The sequence below is a fragment of the Manis javanica genome, chromosome 2 (genome assembly GCF_040802235.1).
Source record: "Manis javanica isolate MJ-LG chromosome 2, MJ_LKY, whole genome shotgun sequence".
NCBI classification, from domain to species: Eukaryota; Metazoa; Chordata; class Mammalia; order Pholidota; family Manidae; genus Manis; species Manis javanica.
Window position 1 is genome coordinate 2395305 of NC_133157.1, and position 22805 is coordinate 2418109.

The 22805-nt window shown below is 61.5% G+C and overlaps 1 protein-coding gene and 1 long non-coding RNA gene across 9 annotated transcripts in view; one reads left to right on the forward strand and one right to left on the reverse strand.

Moving 5' to 3' along the window:
* The window catches only part of COL5A1 (collagen type V alpha 1 chain), a 149027-nt gene that overhangs the window by 77948 nt on the left and 48274 nt on the right, over positions 1-22805 (reverse strand). For all 8 annotated transcript variants that reach the window (XR_005058395.2, XR_005058397.2, XR_012125189.1 and 5 more), the window contains exons 5-11: positions 10634-10765; positions 9672-9809; positions 8944-9201; positions 7840-7998; positions 7582-7638; positions 3214-3255; positions 2923-2985 (exon numbers count right to left, since the gene is read on the reverse strand). Coding sequence is in view for 5 of the 8 variants with exons in the window: in XM_037007744.2 (XP_036863639.1) it covers positions 2923-2985; positions 3214-3255; positions 7582-7638; positions 7840-7998; positions 8944-9201; positions 9672-9809; positions 10634-10765 (849 nt within the window). In the remaining 3 variants the exon portion in view is untranslated. The remainder of the gene's footprint in view (positions 1-2922; positions 2986-3213; positions 3256-7581; positions 7639-7839; positions 7999-8943; positions 9202-9671; positions 9810-10633; positions 10766-22805) is intronic.
* LOC140846229 (uncharacterized) lies at positions 13274-20556 on the forward strand. Its single transcript, XR_012125191.1, has 3 exons — positions 13274-13534; positions 17017-17208; positions 20278-20556. It is a non-coding gene; the product is annotated as an uncharacterized lncRNA (long non-coding RNA).

A 22805-nucleotide genomic window follows, 5' to 3' on the forward strand; every position in this document is an offset into this window, starting at 1 on the left:
CGTCTGCCCTGACGGGAAGCCTACAGACACAGGGCTGCAGGCAGGCTCATGGCCACTGTCCACAGCTGCCCACGGTGTGCCTGCTGGGTGCCTGGCATGGGGAGGGAGACCCAAGGAGAAATACAGGTGTGGGACTTGTCATCAAGGACCTCACAGTCACTTAGGAAGAAAGGCTCAAACAAGTTAAGGTTAGATGACAAGAAATAAGTAGTAACTAGTAACAGGAAAGCCTACAGAACCCCAGAATGGTGGGGCAGGGCAGGGGGTGGCAGGGCCTTACAGACCACCCAGCGAAAAGCTCTCATGTACAGACAGGCCAATGAGGCCAAGCAGGTGAGGGGATCAGAATATGCTACCCCAAAATATGCCACTTGGGCATAAGGATTATTCTGAGCTGAATGCAAATAAGAACCAACAGATGCAGTTGTTCTCTGTCCTCCCCTTACCTGCCCGCAGCAAGGCCAGGATTCCCCGTTGCGCCAGCGGCGTGAATTACCCACCACCCCCACCTGTACCAGGGGGAGGGTGACCCCTCCCGCTGCAGATGGGGGGCCAGCACCGAGATGCGTCTGCATGAACAGACCCGACTGAGATGACCCTTCTCCTCCAGGGATCCCCCCACCCCCCGCATTTCCTGGTCACCGCTCCTCAGTCGGCTGCCCTCTGTGAGGATGGTGTCCAGGCTCCCAAGTCTGACTGCTTCTCTGACTGTTCATGTCTTTTCCGTGAAGCCCTGGCACATGTAAAATTTAAAATAGTAATACAACTGTATGCTTTTTCTCTTGTTAATCTGCCTTCTGTCGGTTTAATTTGCAGGCCCCAATCGCTAAATCTAAGAGGGGGGAGGAAAGGTTTTCCTTCCAACAGGGATTCTGAGGCGGTTGTACTGGCAGGTAGCAGAACGGGATCCTGGCTCTGCAACCCTTTTCTAGCTGATGAGCAGACATCCAAATCTGGGCACGGAGGGGGCACTGAGCTGTGAGCAGGGATGGATGACCTCCTGGGCAAGGCTGGCTTAAGCAGGGCCCAAAGAGGTGGGGAGTGCTCGGGGACCAGCATGTGCCCCCTCCTCACTTGAAGGCCCTGTGCAGGCCAGTGGGCCACACGTTTCCCTTCCAACTCTGGGTCAGAAGGCTCTGAGGAGCTGGGTTCTAGGCTGACTCCGTCCCCAGGCCCCTGGCTTGAATTCAAAGATACTAGTTGCTTAAACCGACACTGTTGGACCATCAGGGCCCTTGGCTTCAGCAGAGCAGCTGGGTCAGGCCACCATGCTCGAGGCAACCGCAGGGCCACCCACCACTGGCCCAGGGTCGGGCTCAGCCCAGAGGCACGGCCCAGGTGGGGAGCATGTCCCTCTGGCTCGGGACCACTTGGATCCTCAGCCCCGGCACTGTGGGCGCTCAGCGACTGTGTGAGAGGTGGACAGATGGATGGATGGCCGGATGCTTGGGGTAGCACCGAGGCTGAGGAGGTCAGTCAGTATTGGTGCAGGTGCTGCAGATGGCATCCTATCCTATGTGCACGGGGGAGGCTATGCCCTGCGGTCCTCTCTCATTGACATTTGACTCAGTCACCCGTGGGTCCATCTGGTGATGGCTGTGGGGGGAGACGTGGCCGTCACCCCATCTTACACACATCTTTGGGAAAAGGGCCCCCTGACAGAGCTGGGTGACAGACCCCAGAACTCAAGTCGTGCTGGTCCTGGGATGGGGAGGGGGCCTCTCCTTCACCTGCTTGTGTGGAATGCTGACCGTGTGGCAGAGGTGGAAGTAGTGAGCTGCTGAGATGGGGAGCGTGAGAAGGCCAAGCATTCCAGAGGCCAGCCAAGTCCCCCTGCCACAGAGGACCAGCCACCTACGCTGGGTCCCCGCAGCTACCAATCACAGAGGAATGACAGAAGAGCATCTCGTTTGATGTGCAGTCCGACCTGGATGTACTCAGAGGTCATCCAGCCACACCGGACAACAGGAAGAGGGTGCCCAGCCTGACGTAGCCCAGTCAGTCTGGGAGGTCAGCCTCAACGCACACCTGCTTCGTCCACTGGCATCACACTGTCCCGAGCGACTCCCCTAAGCCCCCAGTGCCTTGCAGCCAGGAGCCCCCACCACCACCGGGACGCCCTGCTGTACTGTAGCCACCTTCCCACGTGGCCCAGTCCATTCACATGCCCACCCAAAACCAGTGTGCCTGGCCCTGGGGACAAAGGCCCATGAGGACGCACACACGTCCCTGGTTTCTCTCATCTACAGCTTAGCCATCTGGTTATCAGCTCTTAATCTGACTGTGTCACATCGATATTCAGAAAGGAAAGAAAAGCCACCCTGGACAAGGACCCATGGGCTGCAGTAGCCTGAAGTCCCACTAGGTGTCAGAACAAAATTGTGGCATCTGGGCCAGGCCTCCTCCTCTCCTATAGCACCAGGATGAACCCTTTGACCAGGGCAACCTCAAGATGTGACCCTTTGACCAGGGTGACCTTGGGCAGCCCTTTGACCCAGGAAAAGCTCTCCTATGTCTGTGGCTTGATTCCCGACAAGGAAGGTGGATTGCGGGGGAATTGGGGCCAGGGAAGTCCTTGCACTGGGGGTGATCAGTGCAGATTCTGGGGTGCAGACACCCCTGCTCACTTTAGCCGCTGTAGCTGTTGCATCTGTCACCCCCCTGTGAGCTGGCTCCGTGGGGCCCCCAGCCTCGCTGGGTCCTGCTCCTGTGGGTGCCGCCGGCCCCCAGCCGGGGGCCGGGCAACAGAGGGCCTCCCTGTACCTGAGCAGCCTGGGCCAGTAGGGGTGGGCTGGGAGGTGAGGGGCTGGGGCAGTGTGGAGAAGGAAGTGATGTCCCGGCTGTCCTCTGCACATGTGAGGCGATCGGCCCACAGGGCCGAGAGGACGCACGGAGGAGCCCAAGGGGCCGAGTCACCCTTACCCTTTCTCCAGGGTCACCCACTTGGCCAGTGGGACCCATCGTTCCTGGAGGTCCTGGGAGGCCCTAGAATTAAAAACAAAATCAATACTGAGTTCAAAGCTGCAGCGACAGGCAATAGCCTGTTCCCACCTGGCTGGGAGAGGTAGGGGCCGCGAAGTGCTGGGCCCCAGGGTGTCTGCAAAAGGCGGTGAGCACCCCCTCTTTCCCATCTAGGGGCTTTAAGAGGTGTCCCTGGCCCCCCACCCCCAAGCACCTCCCACACATCATGCGAAAATAAAGCCTGACACTCACTGCGGGGCCCTCCGGGCCGGGCGGCCCCTCCATGAGCATGCCCTGGAAGAGACGGGAGAGAACATCTGAGGGCCGGGCCCCACAGTGAGGACACCCCACAGTGCGCCTGCCGTCCTGGCAGAGTCCCCAGCAGCAGTCTGTAAGGGGGCTGTGGTGGGGACCACGTCACCATGCTAGTGTGTCCAGGTACGGGGCAAGGCCCAGACAGTATCCCACCCGCTGCCCTCGAGCAGCTCGAGAGAAGCACCTTCCGATGCCAAGGGAAGGGGAACCCAGGCCCCCTGGCTCTCCTGTCTCCTGAACGGGAGCACAGGCAGGCCTGGGTGGGGGCCAGGAGAAGGCCCAGTGCAAGGGCAGTCAGGGTGGTGGGGCGGCTGCCCTGTGGATTCAGGGGAGCCTAGAGGAAAGAGGCCTGCAGGCCGAGGCCCAGGAACTGTCAGGCCTGACCGCTCACAGAGGCCGTCCGGAGCCTCCAACCCCCTCCCTCCAGGTGGGAAATGCCCCCCCACGTCCGGCAGCCCAGGGCAGTGGGGTATACTGCCGAGTCGCTGGATGCCGGGCCACCCTTCAGGCTTGTCCCCATGTGGGGGCAAAGACAGTGAGGTCCAGGAGGCCAAGGGCCACCCTGCCTCTGGCCCCCCCAGACTTCACTGTCCTTATGTCCACATGGGGACAAGCCTCTGCCCGCTCTGTCCACCTGGGCCCAGAGGGATGGGGGCAGTGGAGGGGAGAGGGGCTTCAGTCCCCTGCTGGATGGCGCTCCCTGCCCAGGGTGCTCCCCCTCTCGGACCTCCACTCCCAGCCCCTTTCTTCTCCCGACTTCTACCAGGTCAACGCCAGGGTCAGGAATCCCCCCACGTCCTCTGCATTTCATGCCAATTTCAGGGGGTCTGAGGCAATGCATGGCCTTCCAGGGAGGGAAGGGTCCCCTGCCTCTGCGGAGATGAGCACCTGAGAACCCACCGGAGTCTGGGGACCAGGCGGATGCCCTCCCGTCCCGCTGGGCGGCTTCAGCTGCATGCGGGGCCAGTGGGCGCAGGGACAGCCCTCTCCCTGTAATCCTGAGACGGCCAGGGCGGACCCCTGTGCCCATTCCTCCAGACCAGAGAAAGCACAGCTGCTTCTCTAGGCCAGTCAATGCCACTGTGCCCTGGACTGCTTTCCGAAAGTACACAGTCCTCTCATGAAGCCAGGAGTGGCTTCCCAGGAGTAAGGTGCTGTGCTCCATTGAGGCACATGGGTCAGCACAGGTGTCTGGCACCAGGCTGGTGGGAGGCACCCAGCCAGGGGGAAGCAGAGACCTTCACCCCCTTCAACCTCCCCAACAGGGCTCCCCAGTCACTGGGAACATATCCACTGTGTTTACACGGCGTACGCTCAGAGCAATACCTGCCCACGAGATGTAAGCAGACATCCCCCAAGTGGCTCTGGGAACCCAGCGTCCCCATGTGCTCTGACAGGCAGCAGAGGAGGCTCAGAAACCCAGATTTAGATGGAAGCCCTGGCGCTGAGGCTGGGGGACCCCAGCTGTCCTCCTGGACACACTGACCATTCTCAGGAGCCGGGCCATGTCAGGCAGGGACCTTCCGGAGGGCCAACCCAGTGCCTCCAGGTCAGCATGGGAAGGAAGCTGGAAACTGGCAGAGGGGATGCCAGGAAGCATCCCCATGGCCACCAGGGAGGACCATGCCTGTGACAGCAGAGTGCCCTTCCCACACCCCATCAGGGCATAGACGCCAGCCTCAAAATTCAGCCGGGACAGTGACTGTAAGTAAAGGTCACAGCCTCCGCTGAGCTCAGAACAACTCTCAGAGGAGGGCCACCCAAGAGCACACTCAAAATAAGTTTTAACCCCAGTGAAGGGAGAGATGACGAATTATACGCCTCTGAAGGACATGCACCAGGTGATGTAAGACTCTGGATCTGGGGACGCCCTGGTCCCCGAGGCTCAGGACAGCCAGCGGCACCTGGATGCCGATGAACCTGAACCCTCCCAGTTGAGTGGATTCTTGTCCTTTCAAGGAGCCACTGGGACTGCTGACAAATTACAGGAAGTGCCAGATCCAGGTGGGAAATGGCTGGCATGCATGGCCCTGGTGTGGACAGAGGGAAGGAGCTGATTCCGAAACTCAACAGTGCGTCGCATCTCCCAGAAGGAGGTTGCTGAAGCAGGCGAGGGGACAGGAAACAGGGCCACTCCAACCTCCAGGGGCCGGGATGCCACACGGCTCACAGCAACCCCCGCGCCAGTCTCCCAGGCCTCGGCCATCTGTCTGTGGGCAGCTTAGACTCTGAGGACATCTGGCAATGCTCCAAGTGGAGAATTCCAACTGTTTACGGGCTCTCTCCAGGGGACGCTCTGAATGGGCTGTGGGCTGGGCAGGAGCGAGGCCAGAGCAGGAGGGGACCATCCCTAACAGCATCCAGATGGCGCATTTTCCCCCTGGGCAAAGATGAAATGGATTTCTGGAGGCACGCTATTTGTGCTGGGTGGTGACTGTCTCCTCAGCCCTGCCCTCGGGCGGGCCCTCGCCAGCACAGACCCCCTTACCAGGCCAGATAGGGCTGGGGGATGGGAAGCAGGTCCTGACTGAGGGGCTGGCCGAGCCCCTCCCAGAGCCAGGGCACCGAGCCTGGGACTCCACGGAGCCCAGGCACCCACCCACCCTGGGGCCACACTTTCTTCCCAGACAGGACACGGTTTTCACTAATGTGATGGAGGCACCACAAAAGGTGTCCTAAGTCACTAGCAAGTCCATCTGGGGACTGAGACCGTCTGGGGAGATGTCACAGTCCCGACGTCCCATGAGGTGAGGATAGCTTGGGCCACGGAAAGCCACACTGGGGGTGCGCACCCTCGGCAAAACCCCTGGAGCGGTGGCCACAGGCCAGCACCCTCCTGCTTGGGAAGGCCCGCCCCTGCTGCCTGCCCCTCCCCTTCCCCACGGGCCTCCCTCCCTGCATCTGGCCTTGGCATCGGGACTTTCTGTGTTGCTGAGCAAGGGGCTGCCTGGCGTTGGTGCCCCCTCAGAAAGGTGGCTTCCTGCCCCTGCCTGCCCTCCTCCACCCTCAGAGGAGCCCAGCCTTCTCGGACCCAGGGAGCATTGGACCGTGCGAGCTGATGGTCCTGTGCCTGGGCCAGACCTGGAGGGAGAGCAGAGCCACACAGACCACCCTGCAGTCATCTAGATGTTTCCGCGGGCTGGGAATGGGTCAGGCCGGAAGCGCTCTGCTAAGCCTCTGCTACTGGGAGATCCCCCCCTCCAGGAGATGGGACGTGTCCTGCCAGCCCCGGCCACAGCTTGCTGTCCCTCTGTGGGAGGAAAGCGCTTGCTATGTGTCATCACTCAAGGTTCTGAAAGAACCTTCCCACCGAAATTCTCCATCCCAGGAATCCCAGACCAGAAGGAAGCCGCGAAGTCTTATCCTGAGCTCAGCCGTCAGGAATAGTCCTGGTGGCGGGAGCCCCAGCCCAGTGCCAGCCCTGCACCCGGCCACAGCGCAGGACGCTGGTCTCCTCCCTTCGACGACGTGGCAGGGGTGGACCTTGGCAGCCGGCCCCTCCACACTCTCGTGTCCAGAGACACCTCCTGGCTCACGTGGCTGTGCCCACCATGTGCAGCTGCTGTGGCCCCGCCTGGCTGGTCACGTGGTACCTCGCCTGCTGGGGGACAGGGCCTGACCTCGGCAGCTCCTAGGCCATGCTGGTGCTCCCAGCCAGGCCCAGCTCCCCGAAGCAGAGGACACGCCAGCAGGAGCAGAACCACACCAACACCACGGGCCCCGAGGGCACCCAGCCTCCCCATGTGCTCCACACCTAAGACACACAGCGGCCGCTTCTGTTCAGCCGCCGTCCCATCACCAAGCACGGCCAAGATTCACTCAACTGGAATTGCAGCTTGGCTGCTTCACTGAACTCCCGGACGGTGTGAGGACAGCCTCTGCGTTTCAAGACCTCGGGGAACTTCCACTGCACGGAGGTGTGACCGGCGTGGAGGGGCAGATCTGCAGCCACCAGGCCGCCCACTCCAGGCCCACGGCAGTTGCCTGCTGACCACTCTGACCCCTTCAACCGGAACCCCCTGCTTCTCGGAGGCTGTGAGTTTCTTGCAGGTAAAACTGGCCACAGTGACCCACACGGACCTTCACTGCACAGTGCAGAGCTCTGGCCAGTTCCAACCCCAAGCCGCCACCTCACGAGGGTCTAGAGCGCTGCCCCTGAGGGCCCTGGCCGGGTCTCAGCCACGAGCAGCACGTGGAGTCCACTAGGAGTCACAGTTCCTCGCAGTGGCCCAGGGCCTCCCTGCTCCAGCCACGTCCTCTGTAACCCCCAACACTGGTTTCAGAGGGAGGATAAGAGGTCCTTACCGGCTCAACGATCGCGGGCTCTCCCTTCTGACCTTTCTCGCCCCGCGGTCCTTCAATCTGGGGTTTGTAAAGCAGAAAGAAGGCCCGGTTTACACCAAATCTCATGGCTTACAAAGCAGGGGGCACTCACAGCCAGGCCCTCCCCAGGTCCAGGAGACTAAGGGTCAAGACCACGGCCACACTGCTGCTGCCCAGAAGGAGCCCCCACCTCAGGGGCCAGAGGAGCCCCACCAGGCCCCGGGGCACCCCAGCCCTCACCCCTTCGTAGATGGTGTCCTGGTTGGCAGGCATGCCCGGCCCAATCTCTGACGGGGAGATGGTGGGGTCATAGTAGGGATCGTAGTAGTTCTCATCCAGGTTTCTGATGGTTTCTTCGGTGAACTCCCCCTCCAGGTCATCCCCTGGAGGCGGGGCCGGCTGCAGGGAGAGGAGGTGGCAGGGGTCACAGAGGACGCCAGGAGACTGGACGTCACATCCCTCCCTTCTCGGGCTCCAGGCCCCACAGTCTCGGGGCAGAAGGGCAGACCTCCCAGGAGTCTGCTGTCTACCTTGTTGAGGGAGCTCCCTAGTGGCCTCTGCACACAGATTCCTCTCTCTCACAATGGGAAAAGTGTCACTCCAAACTGCCCAGGGCCCCACGGCAAGCAATACCTGCACCATGAACCTAGGAATGTCGGTACCATCAGGGTCTCCACCCCAGGACTCCAGGGCCCTTGGGAACATGCCCCTGATCCCATGCCCGCTGATGGGTTTGGGCCACGAGAACCTGGGAACTCTGTGGCCATAGAGAATTTGGCATCACACAATGGCCATTTTTAAGTGTTCACTGTGTGCTGCAGGCTGGGCTTGAGCCCTAACCTGGAGAGTGACAACTCAGGAGGCAGGCAGAGGACCCTGCAGGGCGTGAGGACGTGGACGGAGAGAGGCAATGCCACTGTCCCAGGTCACGGGTGGGACTCAGCCCGTGGCCATACCGGGGACCACCAGCCTCCCGTCTCCTGCATTTGCCCTGCTCGGCAGCTCATGCACCGGTCCAGCCTGACCCCCACCCCCAGACACAGAGAGGGACACTGCCTGCAAACACGTAAGTCCCCAGGCATCTCCACCTGAACCCCAAGCGACCTGGAGGCTGGGGCTCATTCCACCCATTTTGCAGAAGAAAACTGACCACAGAGATGACTCAGCAAGTCAGAGACTCCAAACTTGCTCAGCATCCCTGGGGGGCATTTAAAAAAGCCCAGCCACCAAGGACCCCAGGGTCAGGGAGCGGGGGAGTCACCCAGGACACCCCTCAGGGGAGAAGCAGAGAACGGGGTGCTGCCCCTTGCCCTGGCCCAGCCCACGCGGAAGGGAAGCAGTCACCCTGGAGGAGTTGGAGGTGCCGGCGGTGCTGGTGGGGGCTTCAGCCTCGCCGTGCTCGGGGAGCTGGTCGGGGAGCTGGTCGGGGCTCCCAACGCCCTCGTGGTAGTTGAGGTCCTCGTAGGGGGGCGGTGTGTAGTAATCCTCACTGGGCACGTAGTCATAGTCCTCTATGCCTATGCCAGGGTCCTCGTCCTCCCTCCCGGGCCCTTCACTGGGGTCAGGCTCTCGGGGGGCTGCCGTGGTGGTCGGGGTCAGCTCCTGAGGGTGGGGCCGGGACATGCGGGCTTAGGGAGCATGCTCAGCCCCGGGCCCCTCCTCCTGAGCGGGGCACAGAGCACAGACCCTGGCCAACCAGAGCCCCGTGGACTTGGGCAGGGGCCCAGACAGCGCCCTGCGTGGACTAAAGCCCGAATCTGCACCTGGAAAGGGTGAATTCTACCTCAAAAGAAAGTGAGCCTCCCAGATGCAGAGCAGCAGGTGCTCCTTCGTGTGTGTGCCTCCCAGATGCAGAGCAGCAGGTGCTCCTTCGTGTGTGTCCCGAGGTCACCGCGGTGGAAAGCCCTCTGCCCACCTCCCCGTTGGCACAGGGCACACACGGTCACTCGGCTGCCCCGTCCCTGGCTTTCCGCCGGCTCCCACCCAAGGCCTCCCAGTCTCCCAGCATCACCAGCCGGCCCCCTGCGCCGGCCCTAGTCCCCTCCCCACCACACTGCGGCCTCCAGCCAGACCTCCGCTATCTCCGTGGTCTCTCGGGCAGCTTCCACGGGCTTCTTGGTGGGGGTGGGCTCCTTGCCCAGGTCCTCTGTGTCCTCATAGTAGGGATATTCATAGTAATAGGTCTCGCCTTCTCCTTCTCCCTCTGGGTACTGAAAGTGATCGGGGCCACGTGAGGAAGGACAGACCCCAGCAAGAGCCAAGCCTGCTTCCTTTCTTGTGTGGGTTCAGCCTGGCAGAGTGGGCACCACAGAGTCAGGCCCAGTGCCAGGCAAGAGCCCCGTACAGCTCCTGGGGAGGCTGAGCCAGCCCCATGAGAGGGCAGGAAATGGGTACCCCAGGTCCCCTTCCAAGGAATTTGAGTCCAAAAAGGTCCAGACATCTGCCCCTTTGAACCGGAGGGCCAGGAGAGCCAGCCCAAGTGCGGCTCCTGCCAGCAAGACCCCGAAGCCTTCCCTGGAGCCCACCCCACCGCGGGAGGCACTCATAGCCGCACTTGTAGCCATGGGGGGCCCCACCCACAGCGCCACGCCAGTCAAAAGCCGGGAGCCTCAGCTGCAGGAGCTCAGCGCTCCTAAGATGCGCCCGCTGCCTCAGCAGGGCTGCCCTTCCTTCCATCCCAACAGCTCATGAAAGAGCAGAGGCCAGGGGGGCGATAATGGCCCCGAAGCACGTCTACTCACACACACCCCACCCCTGGAGAGCCGGTGAGGATGCCCCGCTCTCCACCTGGAAACATGTGTGAAAGATCCTCTACAATCAGCCGTGGTGACTGCCGCTTTGGGGCCCCAACTGTGGGTGCAGTGAGGGAGGCACCCCGCGGCTCTCTCTGGGTCAGTTCACATCCCCGCTCAGGGGTTTATTTTAGGTGGGGGTCCCATGGCTTCTGGGTGCCTCCACCCCTGCCCTGCCTGGCCCGCCCCTCCCAGGGGGTCTGCCCCCGGCGCCCACCATGAACGTGGAGGGGCTGACTCACATATTCATCTGGGTTGGGGTCCTGGGACTGGGGGGTGTCGGGGACCGAGGTGTCACAGTCAGGGCTGTAGTGCTCACAGTAATCATAAGCCGCCCGATGGTCTGAGACGAAGAGCAGCTGCTGGATGTCACCCTGGAAAAGGACAAAAGCTCTTGAACAAGTGGCACACAGGGGACCCACATGGGAAACCAAGAGGCCAGCCTGGTGCCTTGAGGCAGAGAGCAGCCTGGGCCACACCTCGGGAGGAACACCTTCAGGGCCAGCCTTCTGCTCAGGGAGCTACTGCTTCCAGGAATCACTCAAGCCAGGATGGCCTGCCACCCATCTGTCCATCCACCCGTCCGTCTACCTGTCCATTCACCCACCCGTCCATCCACCTACCCACCCATCCACTCACCCATTCAACTACATACCCACCCATGCACCCACCTATCCATCCATCCATTCATCAGACACCAGTCGAGCACCTCTCAGGTGCCTGGTGCAGTGCTCAGAGCTTGTGCACTATGGGTGAGAAATACAGCCTATAAACTCCTCCGCCCTAAACTGTAAGAGCTTAGAGGTACCCTACCTCCTTCCCATCACCTCCAACCACAGAAGCTGAGGTTTATTTTTAAACAGGCAGAATACCATATAACCTAACATTCTAATCCTAAGAACTAAGACAGGTACATAAACCATTTGCCCAAATCAGTTCACCCAAGTAAGAATGGCAAACAGGGATTCAAACAAAAGCACGTATACCCATGTTCATGGGGGCACCATGCACAATATCCAGGAGGTGGGAAAAGCCCAAATGCCCACCAACACATGAATGGATAGCAAACTGTGGCACATCCCTGCAGTGGAAAACCATTCAGCCCTAAAAAGGAAATGACAGACACATGCAGCAATGCGGGCAAGCCCCCACCAGCAGCCCTGGACTTTCTGGTTCATGGAGAGGCACGCTCCTGACAGCCGACAGTCCCCTGCGTCAGCTAGGAAAAGCATGCTGCCGGTTTATTCCCTGTCGCTCGTCAAGCTGTGTGGATGACAGAAAAATGAGGGGTCTGCTACTGGGACTGCCATGCGCAGATCTCATGCCTGGCACCGAACATTCCCCATCTGCTGGGCCCCAGCCAGGTGGGTATAAATGGGCTGTACAGTGATGGTTCTGAATGTCTGGTGCTTTGATGGTGCTCACTGCAGACACATGGTCACTCAGCTGCCTGCAAGATGTATGACCTATGAGCCCCCATTCTGAAGCTGAACCGCTTCTGAAGTGAGGCCCAAGAGGTCACCTGCCCTGCAGCACAGTCCCACAGCAGGGGCACGGGGCCACCTCAATGCAGCCTGGACAGCGCCAACCACTGCCCTTCACCCTCACCAGGCTCAGCACAGGGAACAGAACGTGGAAGAACATGCCAAATGCCCAAACCATGAGGCTGGAGACAGTGGCCCAGGCAGGGCCCATCAGGGGCCCTTCCTTGGGCCCGGATCCCATCCAGCCACATGGCTGTTTTGCAACTGCTCACCCTTACACCACTTTTTTCAGAAAACATTATGTGTGACAGGAAAGGACAGGCCCTGGGGCCACTGTGAACTCCTCGGCCACACCTGCCCTCTGCCTCTCTCTCGCCCTCTGTCCCTCCCTCCCCCCTTCCTCTCTCTCCCTGTCCTTTTCTGCGGATGTCAAAGGCTCCTGGACCACATTTTAAACTCTCTAGCAGATGAGAACCATATGACAGGACAATGAATCAAAACCACACGTTTTTATTAAGCAACATGACTTCTAGTTCAAATTTCATCCAATCCAAATACAATATTTTCCCCATTCAGCTGGTAGCTTGACATCTGAATATATGTTCTCCAAATATAGTTCACGGGAAGGAAGAGGGGGCTTGGGGCCCTGAGGGAGGGCAGCTGTGGCTGCTGGCACTTGGGGGACCCCTTGACCGAGAAGCCAGCATGCTGCATGACCATCATCTGGTAAAGGGCCTACTTCCCAGGACAGCCCAGGTCCTCAGGCCATGGACGTGCCTGGCACATCTGTGTCCCTGTACCCCAGGGCACCCGGTCCAGCACCGGGCTTCCCAGGCCTGCACATGCCACCCCAGTGAGGCGCCTGCCTAAAGGCTGGGGCACAAACGCCCCTGAACAGGCACAGGGCAGGGGGCGTCTCCAAGGACTCACCCCAGGGTCTGGAATCCAAGCTCACGTTCGTGCTGTCCCAGCCTCGGTCAGCCCTGCTTCCCCGCTGCTCACTTCCCATATGGCAGCAGTGAACATGTGATCGGTCAAGGGCCCGGCTGCAGCCGCTCTGCAAGTCCGAAACGCCCTCATTCCCAGCCCTCCCCCCTCACAAACCTGTAATAGTTTAGTCATTTTTCCCACCAAACCCATGAGTGGGTTTTCGCCCCAAAGATTATGCCAGTCTACTCTGTGTGAGTGCCCTCCGAGGGCAGGGGCCTATCTGTCCCCCAACCTGCAGCAGAGAAGGGAAACAGAGGCACCGATGTTGAGGCTCACGCTCAGAGCCGCTCCAAGCTGGGTCAACTGCGGACCTGCATCCTTGCCAGGGCCCCTTCCAGCCCACCCACCACGTCTTCCCTGCACACAGGAAGAGGTCCTTACAACCCCAGGCACCCCTTTGGGGCAGGACTCTGGGGGGACCGGCCTGGCACGAGATCTGCCCCCAGGCTCTGGGAAGGAGCAGATGTCTCCGCCGCCCCCAAACAGCAGGGCCGGGGGGCTGCTCCTGTGTCACCTCCCCGAGGGGCAGGGAGGAGGGCCCTATGACATCAGCAGCCCCCCAGGGCCTGGAGGAGGAGGAGCTGGAGTGCCCTGAGCAATGCCGAAGAAACTCCTGCCCTCTGCCCTCCTCACGCCGGGGACCCCGGTCACCACGGAGACGGATGGCAGGTAGGACTCGGGCCCTTGAGGCTGTGGGCCCTGGGAGGTTCTCACTCTCTCACCTCGGGTGGTTCTGAGCAGACAGGATGGCCACTGTACCCCAAAGTACTAATGAGGTGCTGTGGGACACTGGGCAGCCCTGGCTGAGGGGCCGGGGGTACCAACCTCAACTATACCCAAGGCCCAGAGCCCTGGGACCCTCACTGACCCTGTGAAGACCATGCTGGGTGCAGGGCAGGGAGAGGTCCTGTCTCCTCAGCCCCATACCCAGTAGGGACTGCAGGGAACCGGGCCCCCTCTCAGACACCTGACTTAGTGGGCTCTGGGGCAGGGCCTGGGACTCGGGGTGCTGAAACCTCAGGTCATCCTAGGGTGTAGCCCCGACTGAGCATGGCCCTCCCAGTCTTCAGACAACTCTGACCTTGCATTTTGAGCTGAAGGCAACACCCCTGGAGAATGCGCCTCCTTCTGTCCCCAGGGAGACGGCAGGGGTTCCCTCTGTTCCTTCTGGAACATCGAGGCAGAGCCAACACACGTCCCTCTGGAGCAAGAGAGCCGCGTGCAAAGCTGGCAGCCCAGCTACCAGCAGCCAGGCTACCCCAGACGGGACGCAGCTGCTGGGAGCCTGGGCCCGGCCCGGCCCCCCTCCACCCCCGTGCGGCTGGGCAGAGCGCCTGCCCAGAGCTCAGGGAGGCGAAGGACACCCTGCTCCTGAGAGGGCTTGGGGCCCGCTTCTTGGGTCAGGGACGCCAAACGGCTCGGGCGCCCTTTACAGGGTCTCATCTCCCATGGTGCTTTGCCTCGCTGACACCAGACCAGGGGCGATCTCAGAATCCATCTCCACCCAGGGCTCCCGGCATCCCCCACCCAGGAACTGGGACACGGCACGCCCCTTGGCTGGCCCACATCAGGTACATGTGGCCTTCCAACTGTGAGACACGTGGTCCAGTTTTATGCCTGTGTGCGGAGAGCGCTGTCACGAAGCCGTCTGTGACGGGAAACCAGACTCCAAACCGCAGACCCTGATGCTCCCTGAGTGCCCTCCTGGCAAAGCCGTTCACAGCGGGTGCTGAGGGCAGGTGCTGGGGGCTGGAAGCCCAAGCTCTGACTGCCCACAGCCAGCAGCCCCTCTCTGAGCCCTGTGCCCACAGTCAGCAGGACATCCCCGGGCTCAGGGCAGAAGGCTGGAGCCCGGGGCTGGGTGGGGATGCCCATCTGTGGTTACCAGGGCCACACACAGTGAGGCCCTGGCCTGTAGCCCCTTGGGACCTGACCTGGGTCTAGTGGGAGCAGGATGCTGGCACTGTGAGGCTGGACATAGGTCAGAGCTGACCGTCTGAGGTACTGAGTGTGCCCCAAGACTTCTCCATGCCAGTTGCCCCCTTGGAGATAGGAGGGGCTCTGACCCCCAGGAGCCCTCCATCAGCCTGGCCTTGACCTTGGAAGAGGCTGCATCCCCCTCCCCTGGAGGCAGCCTAGCAACCCCCAGACCCGCAGGCCCCCCTGTAGGATGTGGGGTTATCGGGTGTGCATGCATGTGTGTGCACATATGGGTGTGAATGTGTGTGTGCATGCATGTGCAATGCAGAGACAACCTTTACAGGAACTTCTGGTCTGGGTGACCCACATCTGAATGGAAACAGAAAGGGAGACCCCGCCCTTGGGGATGCCTCTGGCTGGCCCAGGTGCCCCGAGACGCCCTCGGGAGCTGCTCTGTAGCCAGCGGAAGAAGGCGGTGAACGTGGCCCCAGACACGGAGGGCCTGACAGTGACCGGGCACAGGGGACCAGCCACCCCGGCCCCCACCCCACTGCCCGGAACAGTCCACACCCCTGCCTGCTTTGGCAGGTGAGCCAGGCACAGACTCTCGCCAGGCCCCAGCGGTCCCTCTGGGTATCAGTTTCCTAGGCTTCAAGATTTGTGCTGAAGTGATTCCACGTGCCCCACCGATAACCAATACCACTACTCAAACCCAGGGCTGCTCACCTGAGGCAGGGCCTTCCCTTTGCTGGGCACCCCTGGGAGCCCACAGCCTCCTGCCCCCCATAGCCCCCTCACACACTGGGCCCTGGGAGCTCGGCCCAGCACAGGCTTCTCAAAGCATTTCATGGAGGACCGGGGTCCCCAGCAGGCTCACACTCCAGGCCACCCAGAGGATGTTAGGTAAGAAGGGCTTACAGGACTTGTTTTAAAGAATAAAACCCTTTATCTCATTTTCTAGGTGAGGGGTCTGAGGTCAGTGGGGATGGGTCCCTGAGCCCCAGCAGTGGGTCAGCTCAAGGTGTCTGAGCCAGGAGTCCTTCCACTCAGGGTACTGTGACACCGGTGGTGGGTTCACTGGCCACTGTTGGGTGTCTCTCTGAGCCTCACGCAACCCCCATTTTACAGATGGGTAAACTGAGGCAGTGAGGTAGAACTTTCCAGAACCAGGAAGGTCCTACTGTGCATCTCCTCACCCCTGAGGCACTCCTACCACTACCTCGCACTTGACAGGGGCCTGGTGGCCACCTGCCCTGAGTCAGTGCTACCTCACCCCACGGTGGCTGCGAGGTTCCCTGAGCATCCCGGGCTCTGCTGAGCTGACCCCTCTGCCCTGAATTGCTAGCTCCCGTCACCTGCCTGTGGTGTGGGGGTGCCACCAGCCCTACACAGATGCCTCTGCACCTCACCGTCCCCGACTCCCACCCTGGCCGACCAGGACACCGCCCTCCATCCTCCCCACACGGCTGGGCACCCCCTCCACAGAGCCTCACCGGGCTTCCTCCCTTCATCCCACCAAGCCCCAGGCAGCAGGCAGCACGTGTGAGCTCCTGGCCCAGTCCCCGGGTGCCCAGCTCTACACGTGTCACATGCAGGCCCCAGCCCACACCGCTGGTCTGAGGGCAGCTGGAACCGACCCTGAGCCCCTTGCAGCCCCGGGGTGCACTGCCCCCAGCCCATGGGGCATCTTGGGAAAGTGATTCCCTTTGTGCTCACATGGGTGGGCCCCCAGCCACCCCCACAGCCTCCCCAATAGAGCCCCAGCCCGGTCTCCTCTCTCTCATCTCCATCCACAGATGCACAAAGCAAGGCTCAGAGGGGGCGCCACTCTCACAAGGGCACAGAGTGCAGGCTCCCAGTTGCCACTCCACTGTTCCCACCCCAAGGCTGCCTGGTCTCCCTGGAGTTCCACTGGTGTGTCCTGAACATCCAGCAGCCAGGGCTTCTAGTTCCTGTAAATAACACCACCACTGCCTCCAGGCAGCCCTCCACATGGGGGCAGGGGCCAGCCCCACCAGTCAGGCTGCACCTGCTTGCAACCTTGATCCCAGGCTGAGCCCTTGAATCCCTCAGGCGGAGACACCCGGCCCAGCTCCAGCGGCCCTGCCCGGCCTGCCCGTGAGCCCCCTGGTCACCCAGAGGAGCGGGCACTGCTGTTGTAACTCCATCTCCTGCTCTGACGATGGCCGCAGTTCTCTCCTTTTATGTACCTTATTTCTGCCCCCTGCCAGGTTCATAAAGCTCTGCAGAGCCCCCAGAAGCTTCTGCCCCCATGTCCGGGGGTCACTGTGGCCACTCCGCTGCACAGCCTCAACGCCCAAGGACAGGCCGGCAGCCACCGGGATGCAGCAGGGAGTGTGTTGTCCTTGGCCCTCGCTGAGCTGGGAACATTTCTGCTGAGGGAATCAGTTCGGCCTTCTCTGGTAATGAGGTTTTTGTCATGTCAGGCTGTACTTCTGCTGTGAGCTGAGGAAACTGCAAAGTTTTCATTGGAGGGCTTTGCACCCTTGGGGGCTCTGAGGTCGGAAAATGGGGAGTTTGACCAAACGAGGGAGGCTCCTGCGGCTGGCCCGCCAGGCTGGGGGTCTGCGCTACTGCGCCCTCCAACAGTCTGGCTCCTTCTTTCCTCTCCTGGGCCATGCTACCCTGCATTCCTCCTTTCGGCAAAAGTCCCACAGTCCCCAAGGAAGCCAGCCCACCTCTGCTGGCCTGCACCACAGCCCTGCCTGGTCCAACCCAAACAGCCCTCAGGGGCCCCGCCACACGCCCGGCCTTTCCTACAGATTCTGTGCTCCAGTTTCGGCCAGAGCACCTCACGCTTGGAAGCCGAGACCCACAGATAATTTGAGAAGACAAACGTGTCTTGCTCGAGGTCACAGGAGCGGATGGGAAGCATGCAGTCTGTGGAGCAAACACAGGAGGCGGCACAGGCTTTCCTGCCACCAGCGAGCTCTGGCCAGATTTGCAAAAGGCAGCCCAGTCCAAGTCCATGTGCCCACCAACCTGGGCACAAGCACCTGCAGCTCAGACAGGGCACCGGGGCTCCCAGCTCCGCTCACGCAGGGCAGACAGAGGAAGGCATTGGGGAATGCCAGGGCTCTGCAGGCTGGCACACCTGGGCTTCCACTGCACCTTGGGAACTGCTGGGTGGGTGGAGCCCACCCCAGCCTCTATGAGCAGGAGCCGTGGTGTGACTGCATTTCCCAGTAACACGTAGCATGGGGTCACCACCGGTGTGTACCAGGGACACGGGCAGGTACCACGACCACTGGCCACCCTGGCAGAGCTCTCCCCAGGGAGCCTGGTAGATTCTGACAGGCGTGAGCAGCACACGGGCTGGGAGATCGGGCGGGGGCAGGAAGGTTGCTGATCTATGATCCACTTTCCTGGTGTCTTGGGCCAGTTCACACCTAAACAGCCACCCAATTCTCCTGACAAGCTATTGTGGCCCAAACAAATCACATTTACTATCTGACTGTGACATTTTTCACCTACGAGTCACTCCACGGAAAAGGAAAGGCCCCAAGCCAGATGTCTAAATAGTATTTTCCATGATTTTTGGAGTAGCCGTGCAGTCTGAGAGTGAGTTGAGCACTATTTAGGTGACGGTTAAAGAGATCTTTCCATGTGGTCGGAAACCACTTACTGCCACCCCCAAGGTCCCACCTTGCTGGTCCCTGTCTGTGACCTTCCCCCACCACCTGGCTGCCTCTGGTCCCAGTCCAGTTCTCACCTGGGCCACGAGCCAGGTGCTGCTCCAGGGTGTCTGGGGTCATCTACTCACACCCATGCTGGCACAGGCTGCCAAACGGTGCTGAGTCTCCGGGACTGGAGGCACCGGGGCCAGGGGGTGGTCAAGTCCCAGCCTCATCAGACCCTGAAACTAGCCACAGGGCTAGCTTGGTGAGTTCAGAGAAGGGACACCTTGTCCTCAGACCGAGGGGTGAGGCGGGGGCCCAGCCCACAGACCCACCTCCTCAAGAACTCACCAGACTCCAGAACCGCCATAGCTCTCATATCCTCCTCCTGCTGGCTGTGCAACCCTGGATATTTCACTCGGGACATTGAGATGACCAATGCAGACAATCACAAATGCCCATACTTGTCACCTGGGTGGCACACGAATTGTGCTGTCCCTTTCTTCTCCCCTCTGGACTTCCAGGGCAGCTATGGACATTGGACTGACCATGGAGCAGGGAGCTTGCTGGGCACAGGGATGCACACCTTGTGACAAGCTCCACAGAACAAGCACAGACCCTGGGTACCACTGCACAGGGCAAGGCGCTGACCGGCCAGCACCAAGGGAAGGCCCTGACCTCCCAGCACAGGGGGAAGGCGCTGACCTCCCAGCACAGGGGAAGGCCCTGACCTCCCAGCAGAGGCGGATGGCCCTGATATCCCAGCACAGGGGGAAGCCCTGACCTCCCAGCACAGGGGGGTAGGCGCTGACCTCTCAGCACAGGGGGGATGGTGCTGACCTCCCAGCACAGGGGGAAGGCGCTGACCTCCCAGCACAGGGGGGAGGCGCTGACCTCCCAGCACAGGGGGAAGGCCCTGACCTCCCAGCACAGGGGGAAGGCCCTGACCTCCCAGCACAGGGGAAGGCGCTGACCTCCCAGCACAGGGGAAGGCCCTGACCTCCCAGCAGAGGGGGATGGCCCTGATATCCCAGCACAGGGGGAAGCCCTGACCTCCCAGCACAGGGGGAAGGCCCTGACCTCCCAGCACAGGGGGGTAGGCGCTGACCTCCCAGCACAGGGGGGATGGTGCTGACCTCCCAGCACAGGGGGAAGGCGCTGACCTCCCAGCACAGGGGGAAGGCCCTGACCTCCCAGCACAGGGGGAAGGTGCTGACCTCCCAGCATAGGGGGAAGCCCTGACCTCCCAGGACAAGGGGAAGGTGCTGACCTCCCAGCACAGGGGGGAAGGCCCTGACCTCCCAGCACAGGGGGAAGGCGCTGACCTCCCAGCACAGGGGGAAGCCCTGACCTCCCAGCACAGGGGGGAAGGCCCTGACCTCCCAGCACAGGGGAAAGGCCCTGACCTCCCAGCACAGGGGGAAGGCGCTGACCTCCCAGCACAGGGGGAAGCCCTGACCTCCCAGCACAGGGGGGAAGGCCCTGACCTCCCAGCACAGGGGAAAGGCCCTGACCTCCCAGCACAGGGGGAAGGCCCTGACCTCCCAGCAGAGGGGGAAGCCCTGACCTTCCAGCACAGGGGGAAGCCCTGACCTCCCAGCACAGGGGGTAGGCGCTGACCTCCCAGCACAGGGGGAAGCCCTGAACTCCCAGCACAGGGGGAAGCCCTGAACTCCCAACACAGGGAGGATGGTGCTGACCTCCCAGCACAGGGGGAAGCCCTGACCTCCCAGCACAGGGGGGAAGGCCCTGACCTCCCAGCACAGGGGGGAAGGCCCTGACCTCCAGAGCCCTGGGCTCTGGACCCTCCCTCACCAGCTGTGCAGATATAAGCACACCATTTAATCTCTCCAGGCTTCCGTGTGCTCATCTGTAGAAGAGGATAGGAAGAACTACTCACAAAGGACCTGAAGACTGTGATGGCCTGTGCAGAACACTCAGTGGGCCTGGCACACGGCCACACGGCCACCATCACCATCATTACCATCACCACCACCGCCATTACTGCCGCCCTTGGCCCTCGGCCCTGACAAAGGCTCCCCGGCCCCTCCTGCGCGCGGGCAGGCAGCGCTGTTATTTCCTCTCGCTCATTCAAGCAGCCTTCTTAGCGCCTCTAAGATGAGCCTTATGGACACAGAGATGAATAAATCAGTGTCTCTTAGCCCAAGTCTCAAGGTCAAGTCAAGTGCATCCTCGGGAGGCAGCCCAGGAGATGAGCGGCTAACTGACTGCCTGGGGAGGCCAAGGAAGGCATTTCGGAGGGTTGGCCTCAGAGGTGGTCCTGGTGCAGGAGGCGGATGCTGCCGCTTCCTACCTGTGAACATCCCATTCCCTGTCGTTTCTCCGCCCCCACCTCACCCCCGCGCCCTGGCGAGACTCTCCGCCCTTGGGTGCCATCTCCTTCTCCATCCTGCCTTCCCCACCCTCGGCTCAGACCCCAAGCCTTAGCTCAGCCTCTGATCATGGTCCAGACCCTCGATCATCCTGCCCTGTTCCGAATGTGGCCACTAACAGCTCGACGTCCACGACACACACCTGCACCGCAGGAACCGCCGCCACGTCGCCTCCCCACACATTTGCACAAGTGACTGCTGTGAACCCCAGTGTGGAATTCACTTGCTGTCCTACTGCACTTCATTTCTGGGGTTCCAGGACATGGTCCCCGCCTGAAAAGGCCTTCCCGAGTCCCACTGTCGATGGAGAGGAACGTGGCCCATCTGTGACAGCCAGCCCCAGCTTGGGGTCTCTGCAGACCCACAGTCACTGCAGGACCCTCACTGCAGGCAGAGCATGCCACCCCTGCTACGGGGGCTGGGCTGGGCGACGGGAGGGGCTGGACATCCAGGCCAGGGCTGCTCCGCAGGCGCCGTGACAGCTAGCCCAGTGGCCCATTGGAGCAGACTCTGCACCGTGATCCGTGCCCACGTCAGCATTGAGCCGACCAGAGAGGGGCGGACCCTCAGAGGTACAGCCCTGCCCCTGCTGGCTGTGCCAGGCTCCTAGGGGAGCAGAGGCCACAGGGCACAGCTCCACAGCGCCTGTCCTTCCAACACATCCGGGGCACAATGGGGACTGAGTCTGAGATGCACTCAGAGCTGGACCATCAAGCCCTTCAGCGGAAGTCCTGCGCAAAGTCAGCGGGCCCATGGGGCGCACATGCTCAGGGGCAGGGCACCGAGAAGGGCGTGAGCTGACCCTCAGGGATCACAGGCTCTGCCTCCCAAGCCATGAAAGGGCTTGCAGGCATGGCGCCAAAGACCAGCAGCCAGCCCTGGGAGCCCCGCACCCTGCCTCCCGGTGCAGTCTGCCCCTTAGAGGGGGCCCCAGGCACCCCAACCCTCACACTGTAGCCCAAGAGAAGGCCCTCTGCAGGGAGGCCTGGATGGCCACTCCTCTACTTCCCAGCTGAGCATGCAGACCCTCCCCCCTACCACACCCCATTTGTAAGACAAGGAAGATAGCAGTAATGATAATGATCTAATTATGTCACTGTAACAATAAGCAGCTACTTGACCCCAGGGTCATCCTGGAGCCTGAGATTGCACAGGACACACGTGCCTACACCCTGGGGCCCTTGGACACTGTCACAGAACGTACGGGGTCCCCCAGCGCTGGCTGGCTGGTAAGGAAGAAGCCCCGTGCACATGGCAGGCTCCCTTGCCCTCTAGCCGCCCACACGGGCACCTGCCAGGCCCAGGCAGATGGGCTCCCCTTGGCCACCGTCCCCCACCACTGCAGACCCAGTGTCCAGAAGCTTCACCTTCAGTGGCCTGCCCCTCCTCCCCCAGGCCCGCTGTGGCACTGCAGGTCACAGCACAGGGCAATCCTCTCCCAGAACCCACAGAGCAGAAAGTTGCAGTAAGCCAGCAGGAAGTCATTCCCCAAGGCCAGCTTCCAGCGTCACATCAGCCCACTGGGGCGGGGACACAGCCCTGGTGCTCAGTTCCCACAGAACAAGCCTAAAGCCCTCCTGGGCCAGGCAGCAGCAGGTGCCAGGTCCCAGGTCCCACGGGGTGTGGGCAGAAGCAAGGCCTCCTCGCCAGGCGCCCCAGGCAGAGACGGCCTGCCCCCACCCCCAAAAACCTCCAACCACTCAAAGTGCAACTCCAGAAGAAAGGCCTCGGTGGGGACATGAATGAGGGATCTGCTGTTCCCCACGGTCACCCTGCTCCTCGCGGCCCTTCCTGGATGCCCACTGCTCCCTGGCCCCCAGCCCACAGGCTGCCAGCCCCAGGCAGCTCGCCCACTGCCCAGCCCTTCCCGAACCTGAACCAGAGACGAAAACATGCCCCAAATTCCGTGCAAATTGTCCTCACTGGCCAGTCAGCCGTCCGTCTGAGCCAGGAGGTGTGCACAGGCCTGTCCCTGAGCAGCCCCTCTGC